Source organism: Aotus nancymaae, unplaced genomic scaffold (genome assembly GCF_030222135.1).
Source record: "Aotus nancymaae isolate 86718 unplaced genomic scaffold, 86718_ANA_hifiasm-v0.15.2.pri h1tg000011l, whole genome shotgun sequence".
Taxonomy (NCBI): Eukaryota; Metazoa; Chordata; class Mammalia; order Primates; family Aotidae; genus Aotus; species Aotus nancymaae.
This window is the reverse complement of record NW_026988422.1, coordinates 60,911,279-60,930,596: the sequence shown is the minus strand read 5'-3', so window position 1 is coordinate 60,930,596 and position 19,318 is coordinate 60,911,279. Positions and strand designations below refer to the sequence as shown.

Sequence of the window (19,318 nt, the reverse complement as noted above, 5' to 3'; positions counted from 1 at the left end):
ACTAAGGACTTGAGTGCAGGTGATTGCTTCCTGGAGGCAGAGACTGCATCTTACTCATTAGTCTTTCCAGGGCTTTGCACAGTGCCTAAAATATAGTGGACTGGGAAGAATGAAAAATAGGGAAGCAGGAGAAGTTGGGTTGGAAGGGCAGATACTGAATTCCACACTAGAGGGGTTGACAGTGAGCTGCTTGGGGAAATTGGTGCCATGGGGCCAGTGGGCTAGGGGCTGATGCTTTCAAAGGAGGAATCAACCAAGTAAAAGGGTGATTCATGCTGTGACAGTAGCTGTGATTTGTAAGGAAACTGTAGGAAGAGGAGAAGAATAGGGCTGAGGTCAGGTCAGTGGGGAATGCAAGAGGAGGAGGAATTAGGAGAGGAGGCTACAGAAGAGTGGTCCTTGAGGGAGTATGCAGTCGAGAAGTGGGAACAGAGAGTATTTCAAGAAACGAAGGTGGTCAGCCGTGTGAAGGGCTGCAGAGGTTGGCCTGCCTGAGAACTCAGAAGAACACAGCTGTGGAGTTTAGCAAATGCCTGCTCACTATTTAAAGGCCTAGCTCAGCTGTCATCTATTCCATCAAGTCGTCCTCTCTTTACTCCCTGGGAGAGAATTTGTCCTGTTCTGAGTTCCCACCACTCCCACCGTGTCACACAGTGTCACGCCTTTGCAGGGCAGTTGCCCATTGTCCTTTACTTGTCAGTGTGTGAAGCTATCTTCCTTGTAGACAGGGCTCTTCCAGGGCCACAGGCAGGCCTCCTCCATGTTTGGATCCGCCATGTAATCAATGCATTCTGCTGATCCTCTGAATGAACAAAGAAAAACAGAGCAGATCATTACAGAGGATTGGAAGAGGAACAGTATTAAGAAAAGAACCAGGGCCTACAGGAGGACGGGATGCTCTTGGGAAGTGGTTTTCTCTGTTTTTTGTTTTTTTAATTCAGAGTAAAAACAAAACACCATTGAACAGTTGTTTTACATGGCACTAGATTCAAAAGGCACAAAAGGATGTAAGTGAAAAACATGGTTTATCAAAATGTTATATCATGGGGAACATTCCAGGTGAAAACAGAAAATGCTTCTTACTTCTTTATTCCATTAAATACATGTAGAGACCTTGAGAAGTACAAGTTGTTTTTAATCTTTTGCTGTTACACATGGTGCTTTGATAATGACAGTGTTAACACCAACTTCTTCTGAAGTCCTCAGGAGGGAGGAGAGGGCGTAAGTGGGTCCCTGTGGTGAACTGTCTTGAGTCAGCTCCATGGGAGTGAGAAGGCGGCTGGGATTCAGTCCAGGGCCCACAGGAGTGTCGTAGAGGGTTAATGAGCCCTGTGGCTTCCGAGCTCCTCACAGGCTGGGGCAGCCTCTAGCACTGTGCCTGCTCACTCCTCTTCTGTCTCCCTTCCTCCCAGACCTGGCCTATGGCTCTGTGATCACTGTGAAGAACCTCCAGATGGCCATCGGCTATCTGCACTCGCATAGGCACCTCTACCCTGAGGGCATTGGCGCCCGCCAGCAGCAGGTTGGTGAGCCTTTTGTGCACTGGTACTGTAGCAACACTGTTTGCCATGACAGTTCACTTTCTTGCCTCCCGTCCTTTGCTTATCCTGTCCCCGCTGCTTGAAACATTCTTCCTAGCCCTGCACGCTTCTCTTTCCTCGGGCTAACCCCAGCTTCTCTAGGCGTCAGCGCAGGTGTTCTTCAGTGACCACTGCGCCCCACCTCTCTGTGGTATGGGATGGGGTGCCCTTCTGATGAGAGGCTTGGTGGCATCCTCCACATGCCTACATGGTAGCCCTTCTCATATTGAACTGTGAGTGCTTACTTATGGCTGTCTCTTTGCTACTTGATTGCCAGCTCCTGGAAGGCTCAAGTGCCTAACAGCGCCTGCTATGGAGTGGGTGATGAGTAAATACTCGTGTGGTAGTTATGAACACGGACCTGGGAACCAGACTAGATGACCTGGGTGTGAAACGTACTTTCATATGGAGTGTGACTTTGGACAAGTTCATCTTGTGCTTCAGTATCCTCTTCTTTAAGTTGGGGAAAATAAGTAGTACCTCTCTCCGTCTTAGGGCAGTTGTGATGATTAAATGAGATAATAATGTTAAGTGCTCATGAGATTAGCCATGTGAGTATCGTCTGAATGAGTGAATGACACTGTGTCCATGTTAAGGAGTATTTCTGTGGCTGCAGTGGATGGTGCCTGAGAGGGAGAAGCAGGATGCTGAAGAGGTTGGTGGGGCCATATTGGGGAGAGGCCTGTGTTATAGTAGATTTGACTTTGCTCCGTAGACATTAGGGAGGCAATGAAAATTATGATTATGATTAGATCTCTAGTTTAGAAAGGGTAACTTTAGTGGTAATGTGATAGCTCACAAGGAACCAGTTTGGAGGCAATAATTATGACAAAGGACAGTGAACAGAGGCAAAAAGCATGGGATATTTACTGTGCAAAGATTTTTACTTTGCAAAAAGTTGTGCCTCTCCAAATGCTTTATTTCCTTTTAGTTGCTAGAAAGTGATCCAGGATGTATTAGTTCGTTTTCATGCTGTTGATAAAGACATACCCAAGACTGGGCATTTTACAAAAGAAAGAGGTTTAATTGGACTTACAGTTCCACATGGCTGGGGAGGCTTCACAACCATGGTGGAAGGCAGGGAGGAGCAAGTCACACCTTATGTGGATGGCAGCAGGCAAATAGAGAGCTTGTGCAGAGAAAATCCCGTTTTTAAAACCATCAGATCTCTGGCTGGGTGTGGTGGCTTATGCCTATAATCACAGCACTTTGGGAGGCTGAGGTGGGTGGATCACTTGAGGTCAGGAGTTTGAGACCAGCCTGGCCAACATGGTAAAACCTCACCTCTACTAAAAATATAAAAAATTAGCCAGGCGTGGTGGCATGCACCTGTAATCCCAGCTACTTGGGATACTGAGGCAGGGAAATCACTTTAACCGGGGAGGTGGAGGGAGGTTACAGTAATCTGAGATTACGCCACTGTACTGTAGCCTGGGGGAAAGAGCGAGACTCTGTCTCTAAATAAATAAATAAATAAATAAACCCATCAGATCTCGTGAGACCCATTCGCTGTCATGAGAACAGCACGGGAAAGGCCCAGCCCCATGATTCAGTCATCCCTCACTGGGTCCCTCCCACAACACGTAGGAATTATGGGAGCTACAGGCTGAGAACTGGGTGGGGACATGGAGCCAAACCATGTTACAGGGTATTGGCTTTTAGTGTCAGTTTCTTATCCTTAATTCTCCATTCATGTCTGGCCCAGTGGTTTTCAGCCCTGGCTGCACTTAGAATCAATGGAGACATTTAAAAAAATTGTGATGCTGGGACTCCACTGCAGAGATGATGATTTAATTGATCTAGGGTGAGACCCATGCATTATGCATTTTTGGTTTAGTTTTAAGCTCTCCAGATGATTCTAAGTCATGTACACCCAGGGCAGAGACAGCTAGCTATACTGTGTTACATGGTGATAGATTGCTGCAGGTGTCATGTAGAAGACACTGCAGTTACAGACGTGGTGACCAGGAATATCAACACTGTGTGCAAAGGGAGGGAAAGGCCAAATTCCAAAAGGCTCTGTTAAGCTAGTGTTATGTACTTAGGGCCCACATGTGGAGGTGTGAAACGGTGGTAGAGGGAAAGTGCATTGGGCCAAGGGACAAAGGTGTCTGGCTTTGTCATTGACCAGATCACTTAGCCTTTCAGCCTGTTCCTCATCTGTAAATTGAGGGGATTGGACTAAATAATCTCCGGTAGCCCTTCCTGCCCTGCAGTTTAATGTCTTGTTAACATGTCTAGGTCTCGATTTTAAAATGTTTTTAAAGCATAGCATTTATAAAATTGGAAAATGTCGAAAAGTAGAAAAAAAGAAAACAAAAGCTGCATGGGATCCCAGAAGATGAGTGTTTATCTGAATGTTTTAATGTACGACATTCTGTATTCTTAGGAAATCTCATGGTATAAAAATCTCCATTGTCAAAACAAACATTTCAATGGGAAAAGGGGCCATGGACTGTACTCATGATAAATAATTTTTCTTGTAGGAATTTTAATAATAATTGCTCTTGTAAAACAGACACACAAAAACCACTCTCCTTACATACATCTACACAGAGTTCACACATGAGCATCCCAGAACCTTAATTTCCTTGAGGAAATCCAGGCTGGGTGGATGATGTCAAGTTTTTTCTCAGGAATGTGAACTGAATTTTAATTTCTTTATGAGCACCAAAAATTTTTAGCTTCTTGTATATTCTTAATACCATTATCCCTAATTTTTTTTTCCTGAGAAACAAAGCAAATACCACTCAAAAGAAGCAGCCATAATGCAAGCAAAATAATTATTTCCCTAAATGCAAATTCTAAATCTCTTTCTAAGTACAGTCATGCATCAGGGGGATATCTTCTGGGAAATGTGTCATTAGGTGACTGATTGTTGGGTGAACATCATAGCATGTACTTACACAAATCTAGGTGGTACAGCCTACTACACACCTAAGCTACCCAGTATAGCTGATTGCTCCTAGATTACTAACCTGGATAGCATGTTACTGTACTGAATACACATAGGCAGTTGGAACACAGTGGAACACAGTGATAAGTATTTGTATTAACTTAAACATGTCTAAACATAGAGATGATATAGTAAAAATAGGGTATTATAATCTTATGGGACGACCATCATATATGCAGTTTATCGTTGACCGAAATGTCATTATGTGTCATATGACTATAAATTGGTTATGTTTTGTCCAATTGGGGTTATAAAAACTCATTTGTAAGAGTTCTTTACTTGTTTACATAATTGGCATAATTAGATGTATATAGTCACTATCCTGGGAGCATGGATTTAGCTGCCCTGGTTTGAATCCTGTCTCCCCAACTCATAATCTGTGTGACCTTGAGCAGATTACTTAACTTCAGTTTCCTTGTAGGTGATGTGGGCATAACCATAGTACTTACGGCACAGGGCTGTAATAATGGATACATGACTTGCCCAATGCTTAGAACAGTGCCGGGTAATAAATGGTAGCCATTTTCAGCATCAGCATGTCATTAGCCTTTTCCAGTGTTGCTAAAAAAATGCTCTGAAACATTTTTTGTGGCTGTATGGTATTCTATCCCAGGGACATACTATCTATCATGTTAACTATTTCTCTGTTACTAGACAGTCATACTGTTCCCAGATTTTTTTGTATAAAATGTGAGTTAAATACTAGGACAGGATACTGATGGAGCTTTTTAGTTTCATTTGGCCACATTACAGAAAATATGCTAGCATGGATTTTTGATTTAGCAAGTTTGAGGGATGATCTTAATTACTTTTTTTTTTTCCCCAAGATGGAGTCTTGCTCTGTTGCCCAGGCTGGAGTGCAGTGGTGCAATCCTGGCTCACTGCAACCTCTGCCTCTTGGATTCAAGTGATTCTCCTGCCTCAGCCTCCCAAGTAGCTGGGATTACAGGTGTGCACCACACCCAGCTAATTTTTGTACTTTTGGTAGAGACAGGGTTTCACCATGTTGGCCAGGCTGGTCTTGAACTCCTGACCTCAGGTCATCTGCCCACCTTGGTTTCCCAAAGTGCTGGGATTACAGGCATGAGCCACCACGCCCAGCCTGAATTACTTTTAAAATGCACTTAAATCCTCATCCTGTTGTGCTGGAGTCGGTTATATAAAGCCTTGTGGTTCCTCCCTCTAGAAGGCTGGAACTTTCAGGACAAGATGCAGAAAGACACAAAGAGACAAAAAGGCTGTTGTGGGACCAGAGCCTTCTGCCTCTAAATGCAAAAGGAAGGAGAGAATCTTACTCACCACTGCTACATCTGAGCCCCATTGGGAAACGTGACTCCTCGGGTTGGTGGCTGGGGATTCTGCAATTGGCTTAAGCAATGTTCGTTTGCTGTTGATTGTCCTTGGCCAGCTGTGCTGATAGTGATGGTATTCTCCCTCCTGCTTCCTCTTTCCTCCACCCCCACTCCCCACACAGGTCACCACCTATTTGCACAAGGACTACAACAACCTGTGGATTATCAAGAAACATAACACAAACTCAGGTAATGTGGTCAGAGACTGATGCTTCTTGTGCTGTTACTCCCTCTGAGCCTTCCTTAAGATTTCTTATGCCTGAAAAAGAATGATCCTGAGATGGGCTTTCCTAAGCATCTTTGACACCTTTATTTATCTCAATTATCCTTTCAATTATTATTTATTAAGCATCTACTGTGTTCCAAGCACTGTTGTAGGCATAGGGGATAAGCATTGAGCAAAAGAGGTAAGAACTTGGCCTTAGAGCTGTCATTTTGAAGACAGATAGCAGAGCCCAGATTTAATCCAGGAAGAGGTTACCTTAGCATGCCACCGGAGGCTGGTGAGTGGCCCCAGCTAAGGGCACCTGGCGGCTGCTCTCATTTCTGACATAGAGCACACCAAACATTGCAAACATTGCACACCCTAGCATGTGGTGCGGCTCAAGTTGTCTTGATAAGATAGAGTGCTGCCCACTGCTCAGCCCTGGCCTGAGTCAGTCAGTGGGAGACCTGAGGGCCTGCTAGCCCTGTGACTGCAGTTTGTCTAGGCTGATTCCTGGGACGTCACTCAGTGCCTGCTGATCTGCTCCTAACTGGCCTGGGTGAAGTAGCTCTGAAGCGCACCTATCAGGCTCAGGGTTTTATGACACGAGCAAGAGCTAGAGCCAGATCTTCCTGTCTTTGGTCAGACAGCTAGCTACCTGCAGGCTGTGCCTCTGCTGCAGCTGAGAAGAGAAGAGAAGGCATTCTCCACTCACTTTTCGAGCCTGGCATCTCTGCTGATGGTTCTGTACCATAGGTATCTCTGACTCCTCAGCAAATCCCACCTGACTTAGCCTATCCCAGCTCAGCTGCTCTGGGCCTTCATGAAGTGGGCGGCTGCTCATCTAAATCCACCTCCTCTTAATGCCGTGTAGGCTAGAAACGTGGTGTATACAACCACTCTGTGCATTCTGCTCCTTAGTGGGATAAATTATGACTCTGCCCAAACCATTGAGCAGAGTCTGTTGTTATAGCTTTATAATGCGTATTGATTGATTCAGCAGGCCAGACATGAGTGTTCTCTCACAATGATGAGTTCTGAGGGAAGACCAGTTTTGCTTTTGTGGTGGTCATGAACCAAGTCTTTGAACAGTCCTAGTCTCTTATTCCATTGTGACTTCTGAGTTAAGATGAGTTGCATTTCATCAAAGTGATTAAGGATTTTGTGGGAGCTTCATATTCTAGGGTCTTTATGTTCTTGAAGGCTATAAATGCCCCTCCCCACCAAATGCATATGAAATAAAACTTCCCTCCCTGTTGACTTACTTGATTTGTCATCTTGCTAATTGATGCTTTTAAGAGACTCTAACGGGCAGCATGGAAACGGGCATCTCTGAAGTTTAGTTCCCTGATTCTCTCAAGAGCCAGTGATTTGCAATGGCAAATTTATCTTTCTTGACCCTGATCTATTTATAGCATGTTGGTGTCTCACTGCTTGGGACTGAAATTTGCAAGGATCCATTCTGTGTTGCTGTGATTACTGCCAGCTCCTTTTCCATGTCATCGCCTTTGGAGATCCTGATTGGTCTTGACCTTGAGATGATACAGAAGTAGTCCTTTAATCATTTCATCACTTTCTTCACCTCACATTTAGCAAATTTATTGCCAGAGACAAGATGATTGCTGGCAAAATTGTCACGATTTATTTGATTTTGAGGAGAGTTGGGCAAGTGGTCATTTGTATGGAATTATTTTTTAGAAGACTACTATTATTACTACTAAAGTCTTATTATTTAGCTTCTGAGCTTAAGCTCCACTGGGGGCTTCAGTGACTAGGCCACATTCCAGCCTGGAATATGCAGTCCAGCCACACTCATTCATAGCCTCGTCTATTTCCATTTCCACTCCTTTCCCCCACCCCACCCACCCGTACAGTATGAAACCCATTTACTATCCATCAAAGGAATTTTTCTGCTTCTGTTTCTTTCTTTTTTTTTTTTGGAGGCGAGTCTTGCTCTGTCACCCAGGATGGAGTACAGTGGTGTGATCTCAGCTTACTGCAACCTCCGCCTCCTGGGTTCAAGCGATTCTCCTGCCTCAGCCTCTCTAGTAGCTGGGACTGCAGGTGTGTGCCACCACGCCCGGCTATTTTTTGTATTTTTGGTAGAGATTGGATTTCACCATGTTGGCCAGGCTGGTCTCGAATTTCTGGCCTTAGGTGATCTGCCTGCCTTGGCCTCTCAAAGGGCTAGGATTACAGGCGTGAGCCACTGCACCCGGCCAGAAGTTTTCTTCTTTCACACTTCTAGTGCCTTTTCCCCTGCTGGTTCACCTGACAGAATTCTCTCCTTCCTTTAAGAGTCTTTTCAAGCATTATCTCTGTTACACCCTTCTCTAATCCTCTGAGGCAGTTTAGGGGCCCTTCTTCTTTGGTCTCAGAGTACCTGGTTAGTACCTCTAGTAGACACCATGTGGTACTGTAACTGTTCACCAGTAGGCCCTTGATTAATACTAGCCCAGTGAGTGATTTCGGATATCAATGCTTGTTTCTTCTTGGCAGATCCCCTCGACCCTTCCTTCCCAGTGGAGTTTGTAAGACATGGAGACATTATTCGACTAGAACACAAAGAGTAAGTCAGTTTGTGGTTTGGATAAATGAATGATATGGGCACCAAGGGGAGGGTTTTTGTTTTGAGACGGAGTCTTGCTCTGTCTCCCTGGCAGGAGTGCAATGGCACGATCTCGGCTCATTGCAACCTCTGCCTCCCAGGTTCAAGCAGTTCTCCTGTTTCAGCCTCCCAGTAGCTGGGATTACAGGCGCCCACCACCATGCCTGACTAGTTTTTGTATTTTCAGTAGAGACAGGGTTTCACCATGTTGACCAGGCTGGTCTTGAACTTCTGACCTCAGGTAATCCACTTGCCTCGCCCTCCCAAAGTGCTGGGATTTCAGGTGTGAGCCACCTCCCTGGAGGGAGTTATTTTAAGAAGTAAACAGAAGTTAGATTTGGATGAGGCTTTGGTCAATGGAGCAAGGCTGCTTCATGAGAATAGGAGAAGCTTTTTTGAAGGTGATGAAATCACAGGCCAGCCTTTGCCTGCCTACTGGGGACCTTTCAGTTTCCTATTTCCTAGAGGAAAATTTGAGTTGTCCAAAGCTGCTGCTGCTTTTTACCCAGGCTGGCCTCAGAGTCCTGGGCTCAAGCTATCCTCCCGCTTCAGCCTCCCAAATGGTTGCTATTACAGGCATGAGCCATCACACCCGGCTCCCAAAGCTTCTTCTTAAGTGTCTGCCTTTAGAAAGATGTAGGAGTCTGTTTCAGAGAATATGGCAAGCTAGCTTATTTAACCAGTATTCTCACTGAAAATGACTAAAAATGCTGGAATAATAAAAAGACTTCTTAAGAGCATAAAAAGGCTGACAAGATATTAAAGAGTTACCAGACCAAATCCTAAGTGAAATGAGGAATCCAGAGAAATAAGTGAGACTTACTTCTTGTCTCTTTTTTTGTTTTGATCTCACAATCTTGACTTTTGGCTGCCTCTTGAGAGAAGAGGTTTTAAAGTCAAATCTCTAGGCTCACCCAAAGTGGTAAATGTATTAAGTTACCCTTCCCCAAATTTGGAACCCCCAAAGGCTTGGCGTAAGGGTAAATCTGCCCTGTCCACCTATGCCCAGGAAAAGTTACCTTACGACCCAGCTAAGTGTTGGGGGCTAGGTGGGGAACTGTCCTTAGTCCCTGACAAGTTGGGACTACCATTTGATCCTCACATGAACTTCCAGCTCAAATTCATGTCACCTGGATGATCTCAGAATCTCCAAGCCATGAATTTAAATGAACATGATCCTAGATTGGTAATGTCTCCTAGGTGCATGGCTAAAAACAAATGTAAGTCCTTTCTTGGGAGAGACGTTGTCATTTGTTCCCATAAATAGTTTTTAGTGACAGTAGTACAAACCCAAAAGTAACCAAGCACACAAGGAAATAGGGCACTGTGTGCAAGAGAAAGCAGAAGCAACAGACAGCAGGAGCAGCCCTGTAAACATTTCATAGACTGGAATTATCAGGTACAAATTTTTAAAAATCAAAGGGAGGGGTGTGTGTGTGTGTGTGTGTGTGTGTGTGTGTGTGTACTAGGCCACACACACACACACACACACACACACACACACAGAAGCAATTAGCAGTGGCTTTTTTCTAGTCAGCTGGATTTTGAATACTTAAAATTTTTGTTATGTAAATTTCATTTTGTCATTAATAAAAATTTATTGTAATTAAATTTTACTTTTGCAAGTTTTCCAAAATTTTACAATGAACATTCATTACTTGTTCCAGATAAAAGTGAGAGTTGTTACATAAAGCTAAATAAATAAAAGCTAAATTAAACCCCTCTGATCCTCCACAGATGTCCACTTAAAAAACCTGGTGATGGGAGCAGAAAGAGTAAGTGGGAGTGAGGAGGTTACCTAGCTCAGGCCATGTAGATTACAAGTTTTAATTTCTCCTCTCCCCAAACCTGCCTCCTAAGTCAGGCAAGCTAAGTGCTTCAAAGCTACTAAATGTGTGAAAGTCACCCCCCACCTCCCTGCCGGCACCTAAAGTTAGCCCCTTTCTTGGCATGTTGTCCAGCGCTCCTACCATCTGTCTCTCCTGGTTTGGGCTCATCTCTTCTCCAGTTCTCAGGATATTTCTTGTGAGTGAATAGGAAACACATTCCTGATATGTTGGATTTAATAGTTCAGATTCTAATTTTTCTTATCCTGGCAGATGACTCTGAACATCCTTAGTAAAAGAAGAAATGTTGCACATCTTCTTTCTATAGGATAATGATACGTCTCTTTTCTAACTTCTAGAACTTCCCGGAACTTGCACAGTCACTATCATGAGGCTCCCCTGACCCGGAAGCACTATCAGGTCACTGGCTATGGCATAGTAAGTGAGCAGCGGGGATGGGAGCAGGATATGGGCCTCGGCTCAGGGCTGTGTGGTGGGACCTCTCCTCCCCAGAATTCTGGAATGTTCCTGAGGGATAAGAGGCTGCACAGGGACCCTCTTAACTTTTGGGAGCTTTTTGGCTAGGCTTGCTGTGGGAAAAGCAGCCTATGAACTCTGTTTGTCTCCATCTCTCTCCTCACATAATAACCATGCCATTTACATGTTCTGATACTCAGTAAATGTCAAATATGAATGCTATTTGGATCTCTTTTAAAATCACATTGGACATAGAAGTCAAGGACCCAAAATATGGCCCTAGGCGAACATGTATGTTTATCTTTTGCCAGATCCCAAATTCTTATTAGCTTTATTTTTAAGTATCACTTCCCTGTTCTGCAGAGGGATATTACCCATAGCTTTTTCATTTTACACCTCAAGAAGATGCAGTTAATACTTAAAAGCTCTATGAATACTTACGGCTTTGGGAATAACTCAAGACAAATAGTACTGCTGGAAAATTATATAAAGATTATGGCCTTCAGGTGGATTTCCCAGCCCTCTTGCTGTTTGCTCATCCTACATTGTGCCAGGTCAAGACTGTGAACTTTCTCATCTTCTTTGTGGGCATCTTCTGAAAAGAATTAGGCACACACTTCTAAATTTCCAAAGTGCAATAGCCAGGCCAGACCTTTCTGGCTTAGATGAGTGAGTACCTAGATGGCCAAGGTGTTGGATGGAAATGTCCCAGATCTGTTTCTGTTGGCTCAGGGTGATATCTTGAGTATGGTTGAAGGGAAAAGCATCTATTTAGAATTTGAACTCTAGTTCTATGAGATGAAGAGTTGGGCTTCTGGTTCCAGGAGTTAAACCACTGTTTTTTGGTTGTAATAGTAAGTTTTGGGACAATGCCAATCACCTAGGATATTTCTTTGGCCTTCTTTTTCCCTTGCTCATCTCTATCATTGAGCCCGGTTTGGTCTTTGACCTTTATAACATGGTGGCATCTAAAGGTGGCCATTTCCCTTTCTGACACATTTTCTCTGAAGTCCCCTCACTTCCTTTGTTGATTGTTTCTTGGCTTTTATGGCAGAATGGAACAGGGGACTCAAATGATTTCTGGCGGATTGAAGTTGTAAACAGAAAATTTGGAAACCGGATCAAGGTGCTGAGAAGTCGAATTCGCCTCATCCATTTGGTCACAGGTTGTGTTCTCGGCTCCTCGGGAAAGGTTCTGCCCAAGTGGTAAGTCTCTAGGGTTTTGCTGTCCCAATCGAGGCTCCTGATTTTCCTTTCACTCTACAAAACGTATGCCAGAAGTTTTGTTTTCCCATGTTCGCCTCCTGTCTATGTGTTCTTAGTGGCAGATGGAGGGAGAGTAGGCGTCGGGTGTATTATGGAGCACAGAACTCCAGGGGAGCTTCAGTGTTTTGTGTGTTCTGATAGTTGGACATTTTCACATCTGGTTGGTGCTAATAACTCTCTGGGTCTATGTCTCTTTCTAAAATGGGAATACCATATCCTAGACTTTTCTAGGATAGTTGTGCAACATGGAACATGAAGAAATAATGGCCACCAGGTGGAAAAGAGAAGGAGTCCATGGATTTAAGAGCAAAAGACTAGCACTGCTCTCTGGTGGATTTCAGGTCCTCTGAAACACATCTGTGACTCCTGCTTTTCACAGGGGCTGGGAGCAGTTGGAAGTTACTTGCACCCCATACCTGAAAGAAACCCTCAACTCCATCTGGAATGTGGAGGACCATATCAACCCCAAATGTGAGTGAGGTCACTTTCTGGGCTGGCTCTGGAGGGAAACATTTATAAGAAACCCTTATCTTAGAAAAGTAAGCCTTTGTAAACCCTGCTGTCCCTTCAACTTGCTGCTGTTTCTTCCTTTTTAACACTCTTTATTTGAGTTGTCTGTACCTACATAGCATACTCCTTTTCTTTCTCATCCACTCCCTCCTTAAACTCTTCTCCCTAAAGTGGCCAGTGCCCATCTGCAGGTCCATCTGTCTTGTCTTCCTCCGGGCTCCTCTCTCCCCTGCACCATGGGCACTTCCCCAGCCTCTGGGCTTGGAGCAAGCTGGTACTTTCCCTTTATGCCTCAGTGTAGAACCGCTCCCCGCTCCCCCGCTCCCTACATATGCAGCCAACGCTTTTATAGAAAGTGACAACCGCAGCCCTATCTGTGCCCCACATCTCTACACTCAAGCTCCAACTTGATATTCCCACTGCATTGTCAGCTTCAACTCAATAAGTATTTGGATTCATCATCTGTTTTCTTAAACTACTCGCCTCAAGCTTATGTGTGTCTTCATTTTGTTCTTCTTACCACCCATTCTAGCCAAACCCACTAATCAGCTAATTCAACAATTCTTTATCAAGTATGCCAGGAACCACATGGGGCCCTGTGGACATATTAGTGAGGAGACAAGCTTGGTCCCTGTCCCGACAGCACCTGCTCCAGTGGTCCAGCATGATTCATTCCTCATTCCGAAACCCTTCAAAGGTCCACAGTGACTCAGGGGCTGTGCAGCTGTCCCTTATGCCTAATAGGAGAGCAGCATTTGTGCCACAATGAAAAGTGATAGTGCTGAGAGCTGTTGGAGCACCAAGCATGTGAAGAAGCCTCGTTGTCTGTTTCCGTTGTATTTCTCAGAATGCCTGATGAGTTCTTCATACAGTTGAGTAAATGATCAAGAATTGGGTCAAGGTTTCTTCTGTCTCCTCAACAGTTGTCAGCTTGTCAGGAAGGCTGCATGTGGATTCTGTGGGAATGTGGATACCATGGATAGGCTGAGAGAGAATGTATGACAAAGGTGTTTCTCCTGCCTTTTTTTCCCTAGTGCCAAACATCAGCCTGAATGTGCTGCAGCCCAGTTTTCCTGAGATCTTGCTGGAATCCCACATGGTCATGATTTGGGTATGTGTCCCTTTCTCATTTCACGGCGTCTCTAAGAGCTCTTGGGCAGCCATCAATTTGGATCACAAGTCAATGCCATGCTACAGCTCCATTCCCTCTTGTGGAGGAATTTGAAAGTGTCTTCACTACTGCTTTCCATGATCCTCAAAGGCATTTCCCTTCCCTCACCACAGAATGAGGATGGTGGTAATGGTGATGATACCAGTGAATGCTTGTACAGCTCATGCACCAGGCTCTACACTAAGCACTGTGTATTTATCACCTCCTCTGATACTTACTACAATCATGTGGAGATTGCTGTCATTCCCAGTTACAGCTGTGGGAACTGAGATACAGAGAGGTCGGGGAACTTGCCCAGGGTCACACAGCTAAGTGTGAGAGGTAGATCCAGCCCTCAAAGCCAAGCTAGTAGGCTTTTAGAGTTACTGCTAGTTAACGCTACACTGCCCTACCTCTAAGTGATTTGTAAATCTGTGCAAGTGGCAGAGCCCCTGAAATCATAGTGCTCTTGGTTGAAGATCATAAGATACGATGGTTCATTCCATCATATGAAATTGGGATCACTTAGGATGGATAGCTAATTTGAGTGTGTTGTTTATATGCAGCGTGAAATCCCAGCCACGAGCCCACTCATATTCCTGGACAGAAACTGCTTAGGCGGGGCATGGTTTATTCTTTTTAGGTTTTCTAAGACATTGTTTGTGCTCTGTCATTAGTAGCTGACAGCAGTTGTAGCATCAAAGGTTTAAGAACAATTCAGAAAAGAAATCTTTAAATTGAGAAAATTCTACTCACTAGCTTAAATTTTCCCCTGCTGTAGTCCTGATGTTTACTGGAAGACTCCCTTTTTCTGGCTTATGGAAAACCTTTGTTCTGCAGGAATAGTGTTTAAAAACCAGTATCTCAAGCCAGCTTTGTGATTATCACACTACCCACAGGATTGCAGGGAGGTGTAGCAGTTGTTATTTTTCCCCTGGTAAGCCATTGCCAAGTGGACTCGCCTGGAAGTGATTATGTAAGCAGTATTCAGTAAATATAGTTGACTTATTTTACCAGATAAAATTTCAAAACTTCAAATTTTGTCATTTTTGCACATTGGGAGGTGATGAGTTGACATTAAGCATCTCTAGGTCGCTTCCTCTCTGACTCTCTGCTTGTAGCTGTCACTGTGGCCCGATGATATAGCTCTTTTGAACATGTGCCTGTCAGTCAGAATAGCAGTCTGGGTCTGGGTCAGATTTTAAGACTAAACCTAGGAGTTTCTTTTTGTCTTTCATTATCTAAGAAGTGGAGTCAGAGAAGAAGTAAGAGAGCTTTCTTATTTGGCCAACAAAGAGTCAGGGAGGGGAGAGAGATGAAAACACTGAGTCCAGAGTATAGAAACTTCAGGGGCAGGGCTCTTCTGCCAGCTGAGTGGTGGCCCCGGCCCTGGAGGGGGAGGCTGCCTTGTCTGGTGTAGTTACCAGAATGAGCCCATCTAGATTTCAGCCACAGAGAACAACTTACAAGTACATATGTCTGTGATGGTTACAGATTTTTCTTTCCTCTGTCTCTAAGTTTAGTAACAGAACAGGATTTCTCAGAGTTTAATGTAGTGAATAAGATTCCCTTGGCTTGGCACAGTTCTGGCTGGAGTCCCTGGGTTTGGGACTGAACTGTGTAATTTGAAGGAGTTGGTTTCCCTCAGTGCTCCAGGGGTCCAGAATAATTCATTCCTCATTCCCAGGTCCTTCAAAGGGCCACAGTGATTCAGGGGTTGTGCAGCTGTCCCCTTTGTGTCTGATGCCCCCAGTGGACTTTTGACCTTGGAGGCACAATGTCTTCACCATGCAGAGGCCTGTAAGCTATTCCCAACCCCTTAATGAACTGGATTCATAAGGCACTGGGTGACAGTCCGTTGAACCTTCTGGATCTTTCTTAGGCTGTACCAGTGGTTCTCAGTCGAGGGCACTTTTGCCTTTTGGAATTTTTGGCAATGTCTAGAGAAATTTTTGGCTTCGAAACTGAGGGGTTGAGGGTAGGAGTGCTACTGGCATTCAGTGAATGCAGCCAGGAATGCTAACATTCTACAATGCACAGGATAGTCCCCACAACCAAGACTCAGCCAGCCCAAAATGTCAGGAGCACAGGACAGACCCCCCAACCAAGACTCAGCCAGCCCAAAATGTCAGGAGCACAGGACAGACCCCCCAACCAAGACTCAGTCAGCCCAAAATGTCAGGAGCACAGGACAGACCCCCAACCAAGACTCAGCCCAAAATGTCAGGAGCACAGGACAGACCCCCAACCAAGACTCAGCCCAAAATGTCAGGAGCACAGGACAGACCCCCCAACCAAGACTCAGCCCAAAATGTCAGGAGCACAGGACAGACCCCCCAACCAAGACTCAGCCAGCCCAAAATGTTGGGAGTGCTGAGGTTGAGAAGCTCTGGCCTAAGTCATGGCAGCTGACTCCCTTTCTGAGGAAATGCCTTTTCAATCTGCCCCAGTGATGGAGCTGACCCCAGTCCTAGTGGTTAATATCCCGGATCCTGACCCTACTCCTTCCTGTTTTAGCAAAGTCCTGATTCTGCCCTGTAGAGACAGGTTAGTGGGTGTTCTTGGCTGCTGGATTAGGGAGGCTGAGTCTGGGTCCTTCAGACCAAAGTGTGCATTGGGGGTGATTTCTCTCCCAGGAGGTGAAAAGTGTTCTTGGAGGGCAAAAATCTTATTTTTTATGTATAAAGCACAAGTATTCATACAGTTCATAAACAGATAAAGTATTAAAATGTCCTGGAGGGTGTTTGGGGAAAAACATGTCTGTGAAGGCTCCTGGTAGAGGGGCAGAGTGGAAAAAAGGTGGAGAAACACTAAGCTAAAGTAACCTTTTCCAAGTCTAGGCACTCAGGAGGGTTTCTGCATTTCTGTTTGAAATTGGCCTCTGAAAGGAACAAGTAAGCCTCATTTTCTATCCCTCTCTCCCACATCTTGACACCTTGTCCTGGGTATGGCAGATGGGTGTATATTTTGTGCCTGTTGGAACAGTTTCCTCATTCCTCTTTCCCTTCTTTTTCCCTAGTGTAGAGGGTTGAAATGGACCATCCTTATGGGAAATGGAGGCTTTTTGGGAGAAGTAAAGCAGTTGCTGTAGGCAGGCAGACAGTGGCTCCAAATGACCCCTGATTCTTCCCTGCAAGGAAAGGGAAGGAGAGAGGGTTCCACTTAGCACTTGGCCCTGTGTCAGAGAAACCTGGGCCTCACATTTCTGTCAGCCTTCTAGATCTCCGTCTTGACTAGCTTTTCGTTGCTGCCTTCATGCAGGGGAACAATGGCCTCAAACCCAAGGACAATGAGTTCACATCCAAACCCTGGCACTGGCCTATCAACTATCAGGTAGGGTCTGAGGATAGGGTTCCTCCCAGGAAATGGAGCCAAGAAAGAGACTTTAGAGATGGGTGGAGGTGGGGTGGGGTGTGCCAGGGTGGCAGGGCGAGGGCCCGCCTGGGATGGATTGGCTAGAGGCAGCTCTGTTTTCTGCTTTAATTCTGACCCTGCCTTCCCAGAGAGCTCGTGTAGAATTTGCACAGCCTGAGCCTCGTGTCCAGGCTCCCTGTCTGTGAAAGGTGACCATCTTCCTCCCCCTAATGGGTGTGGCTGGGGATGGGCTGGGCCCTGGGTCAGCAGAGTGATCTCCGTTCCACAGGGCCTACGCTTCTCAGGGGTCAATGACACAGACTTCAGAGTCTATCTGCTTGGCAACCCGGTGAGTGCCTGAACATTCCCGGCTTAGGCCCTGGAGCACTTGCCCATGGAGAGTGGCTGCATTCTCATCTGCCCATTCCTGTTTCTGCGCAGGTGGTTTGGTGGCTGAATTTGTTGAGTATCGCCCTCTACCTCCTCTCAGGGAGCATCATTGCTGTAGCCATGCAGAGAGGGACACAGGTTCCGGCGGAGGTTGCAGGTCAGGTCCCCCGGGCTCTCCCTCCCCTGACCTGGCGATGGCAGAGCACCTGCACCCCTGGGGAGGGCCGGCTGCCTGCTGATGGGCCATCCTTTGCAAAGTTTACCACCCTACTCCTTCCCTTAGCTTTGCTTTTGAAAGCTAACAACCCCCAAGTACCCAGTGCTGTGTTAAACTTTACTTCCTCCCAAGGACACTAGAGGGCTGGGTGTTACTGCCCCCATTTTATGGATTAGGAAACCAAGGCACTGTGAAATTAAGAAAATGCCCCAGGACATACAGCTAGTAAGTGATAGAGCTGAGGTTCAAACCCATGTAGTCTGACTCTAGGGCCCTTCTTTTAGCCCTATGCTGTGCACAGAGCTGCCCATTTTTTCTTCTGCCACCTCCTTGTTCCATGGCCCTGTCCTCTCGTGGGCTAGAGAGGAGCCTCCAGGGTTATTGGGCTCCCATCCCAGTGCTGTTCTTGGCAACTGTGGCTGCCAGACCGTCTCAGCACCTGAGACGTTCACATAGGCCCTTTTGCCTCTGCAGCTCTCTGTCTGAACAGTCAGAGTCCAATCCCCTCACTCCACCCTCACCTGTGGCCTCAGCTTAGTGCCTGTCTGCCGCTGCAAAGTTGTGGCAGCAAAGATGTGAGAGGTGAAAGCAGGGAGAGAAGCTGTCTACAGGTGCAGAGGGGTTTCTTTAGAGGCTGGGCTGCCTCCTGCTGGTGTTTAGTGCACCTGCCATTGGTGACCGGGCCTTACTAGGCTGGGTCCTGACCAGAGCTCTTTAGCCCCAGCTGCTCCTCTCTTCCAGTTTCTGTAGAGTGGTTTGGGTTGGTCCATTGAGGTGATGTGACTTATTCAAGGTCACACAGCAAGGAAAGGGCAGAGCTGGACCAGAGCCTGGGATCTCTGCCCGCTCCTTGTCTTCTGACCGGGCTGCGCTGCTTGGGCCCAGGGTTGTCCCAGGTCCTGCTGCGAGGAGGTGGCCAGGTCCTGCTCGGCTGGATGCTCCATTACTTCCCGTTCTTCCTGATGGGCCGGGTCCTCTACTTCCACCACTACTTCCCAGCCATGCTCTTCTCAAGCATGTTGACAGGTCAGTGCCACCCACCTGGACTTGGGAGACAGCAGGTGGAGGGGGAGGCCACTGCGGGGCAGCAGTGCTGGGAGTGACTCTGCTCCTTGACTTGGAGTGGCTCCTTCTGTAGCCCAGAAGTCATCCCCGCCTGCCTGGCTCCAGGTTTCTCTCCTCTCCTCTGCTGTAGGCATTCTGTGGGACACCCTCCTGCGGCTCTGTGCCTGGGGCTTGGCCTCTTGGCCCCTGGCCAGGGGCATACACGTGGCGGGAATCCTGAGCCTCCTCCTGGGCACCGCCTACAGGTGAGTGTCCCTGCACTACGCATGCCCTCCCAGTGTGGGCACAGCGGTGCCTCAGCCCTGATGCATTCCAGAATCCCTGCGGTGCTTTCAACAACACCAGTGCCCATGCCCGGAGTT

The 19,318-nt window shown here is 46.2% G+C and overlaps 1 protein-coding gene across 6 annotated transcripts in view; it reads left to right on the top strand.

Moving 5' to 3' along the window:
- Positions 1–19,318, top strand: part of POMT2 (protein O-mannosyltransferase 2) — a 42,643-nt gene that overhangs the window by 19,927 nt on the left and 3,398 nt on the right. For 5 of the 6 annotated variants that reach the window (XR_010342092.1, XR_010342091.1, XR_010342094.1 and 2 more), the window contains exons 9-20: positions 1,413–1,522; positions 6,011–6,077; positions 8,593–8,662; positions 10,887–10,965; positions 12,059–12,210; positions 12,650–12,741; positions 13,815–13,891; positions 17,192–17,263; positions 17,574–17,633; positions 17,726–17,831; positions 18,777–18,917; positions 19,087–19,201. Coding sequence is in view for 1 of the 6 variants with exons in the window: in XM_064375063.1 (XP_064231133.1) it covers positions 1,413–1,522; positions 6,011–6,077; positions 8,593–8,662; positions 10,887–10,965; positions 12,059–12,210; positions 12,650–12,741; positions 13,815–13,891; positions 17,192–17,263; positions 17,574–17,633; positions 17,726–17,831; positions 18,777–18,917; positions 19,087–19,201 (1,141 nt within the window). In the remaining 5 variants the exon portion in view is untranslated. Of the gene's footprint in view, positions 1–1,412; positions 1,523–6,010; positions 6,078–8,592; positions 8,663–10,886; positions 10,966–12,058; positions 12,211–12,649; positions 12,742–13,814; positions 13,892–17,191; positions 17,264–17,573; positions 17,634–17,725; positions 18,117–18,776; positions 18,918–19,086; positions 19,202–19,318 lie in introns of those variants that run through there. The other variant, XR_010342095.1, reaches the window with a different exon arrangement.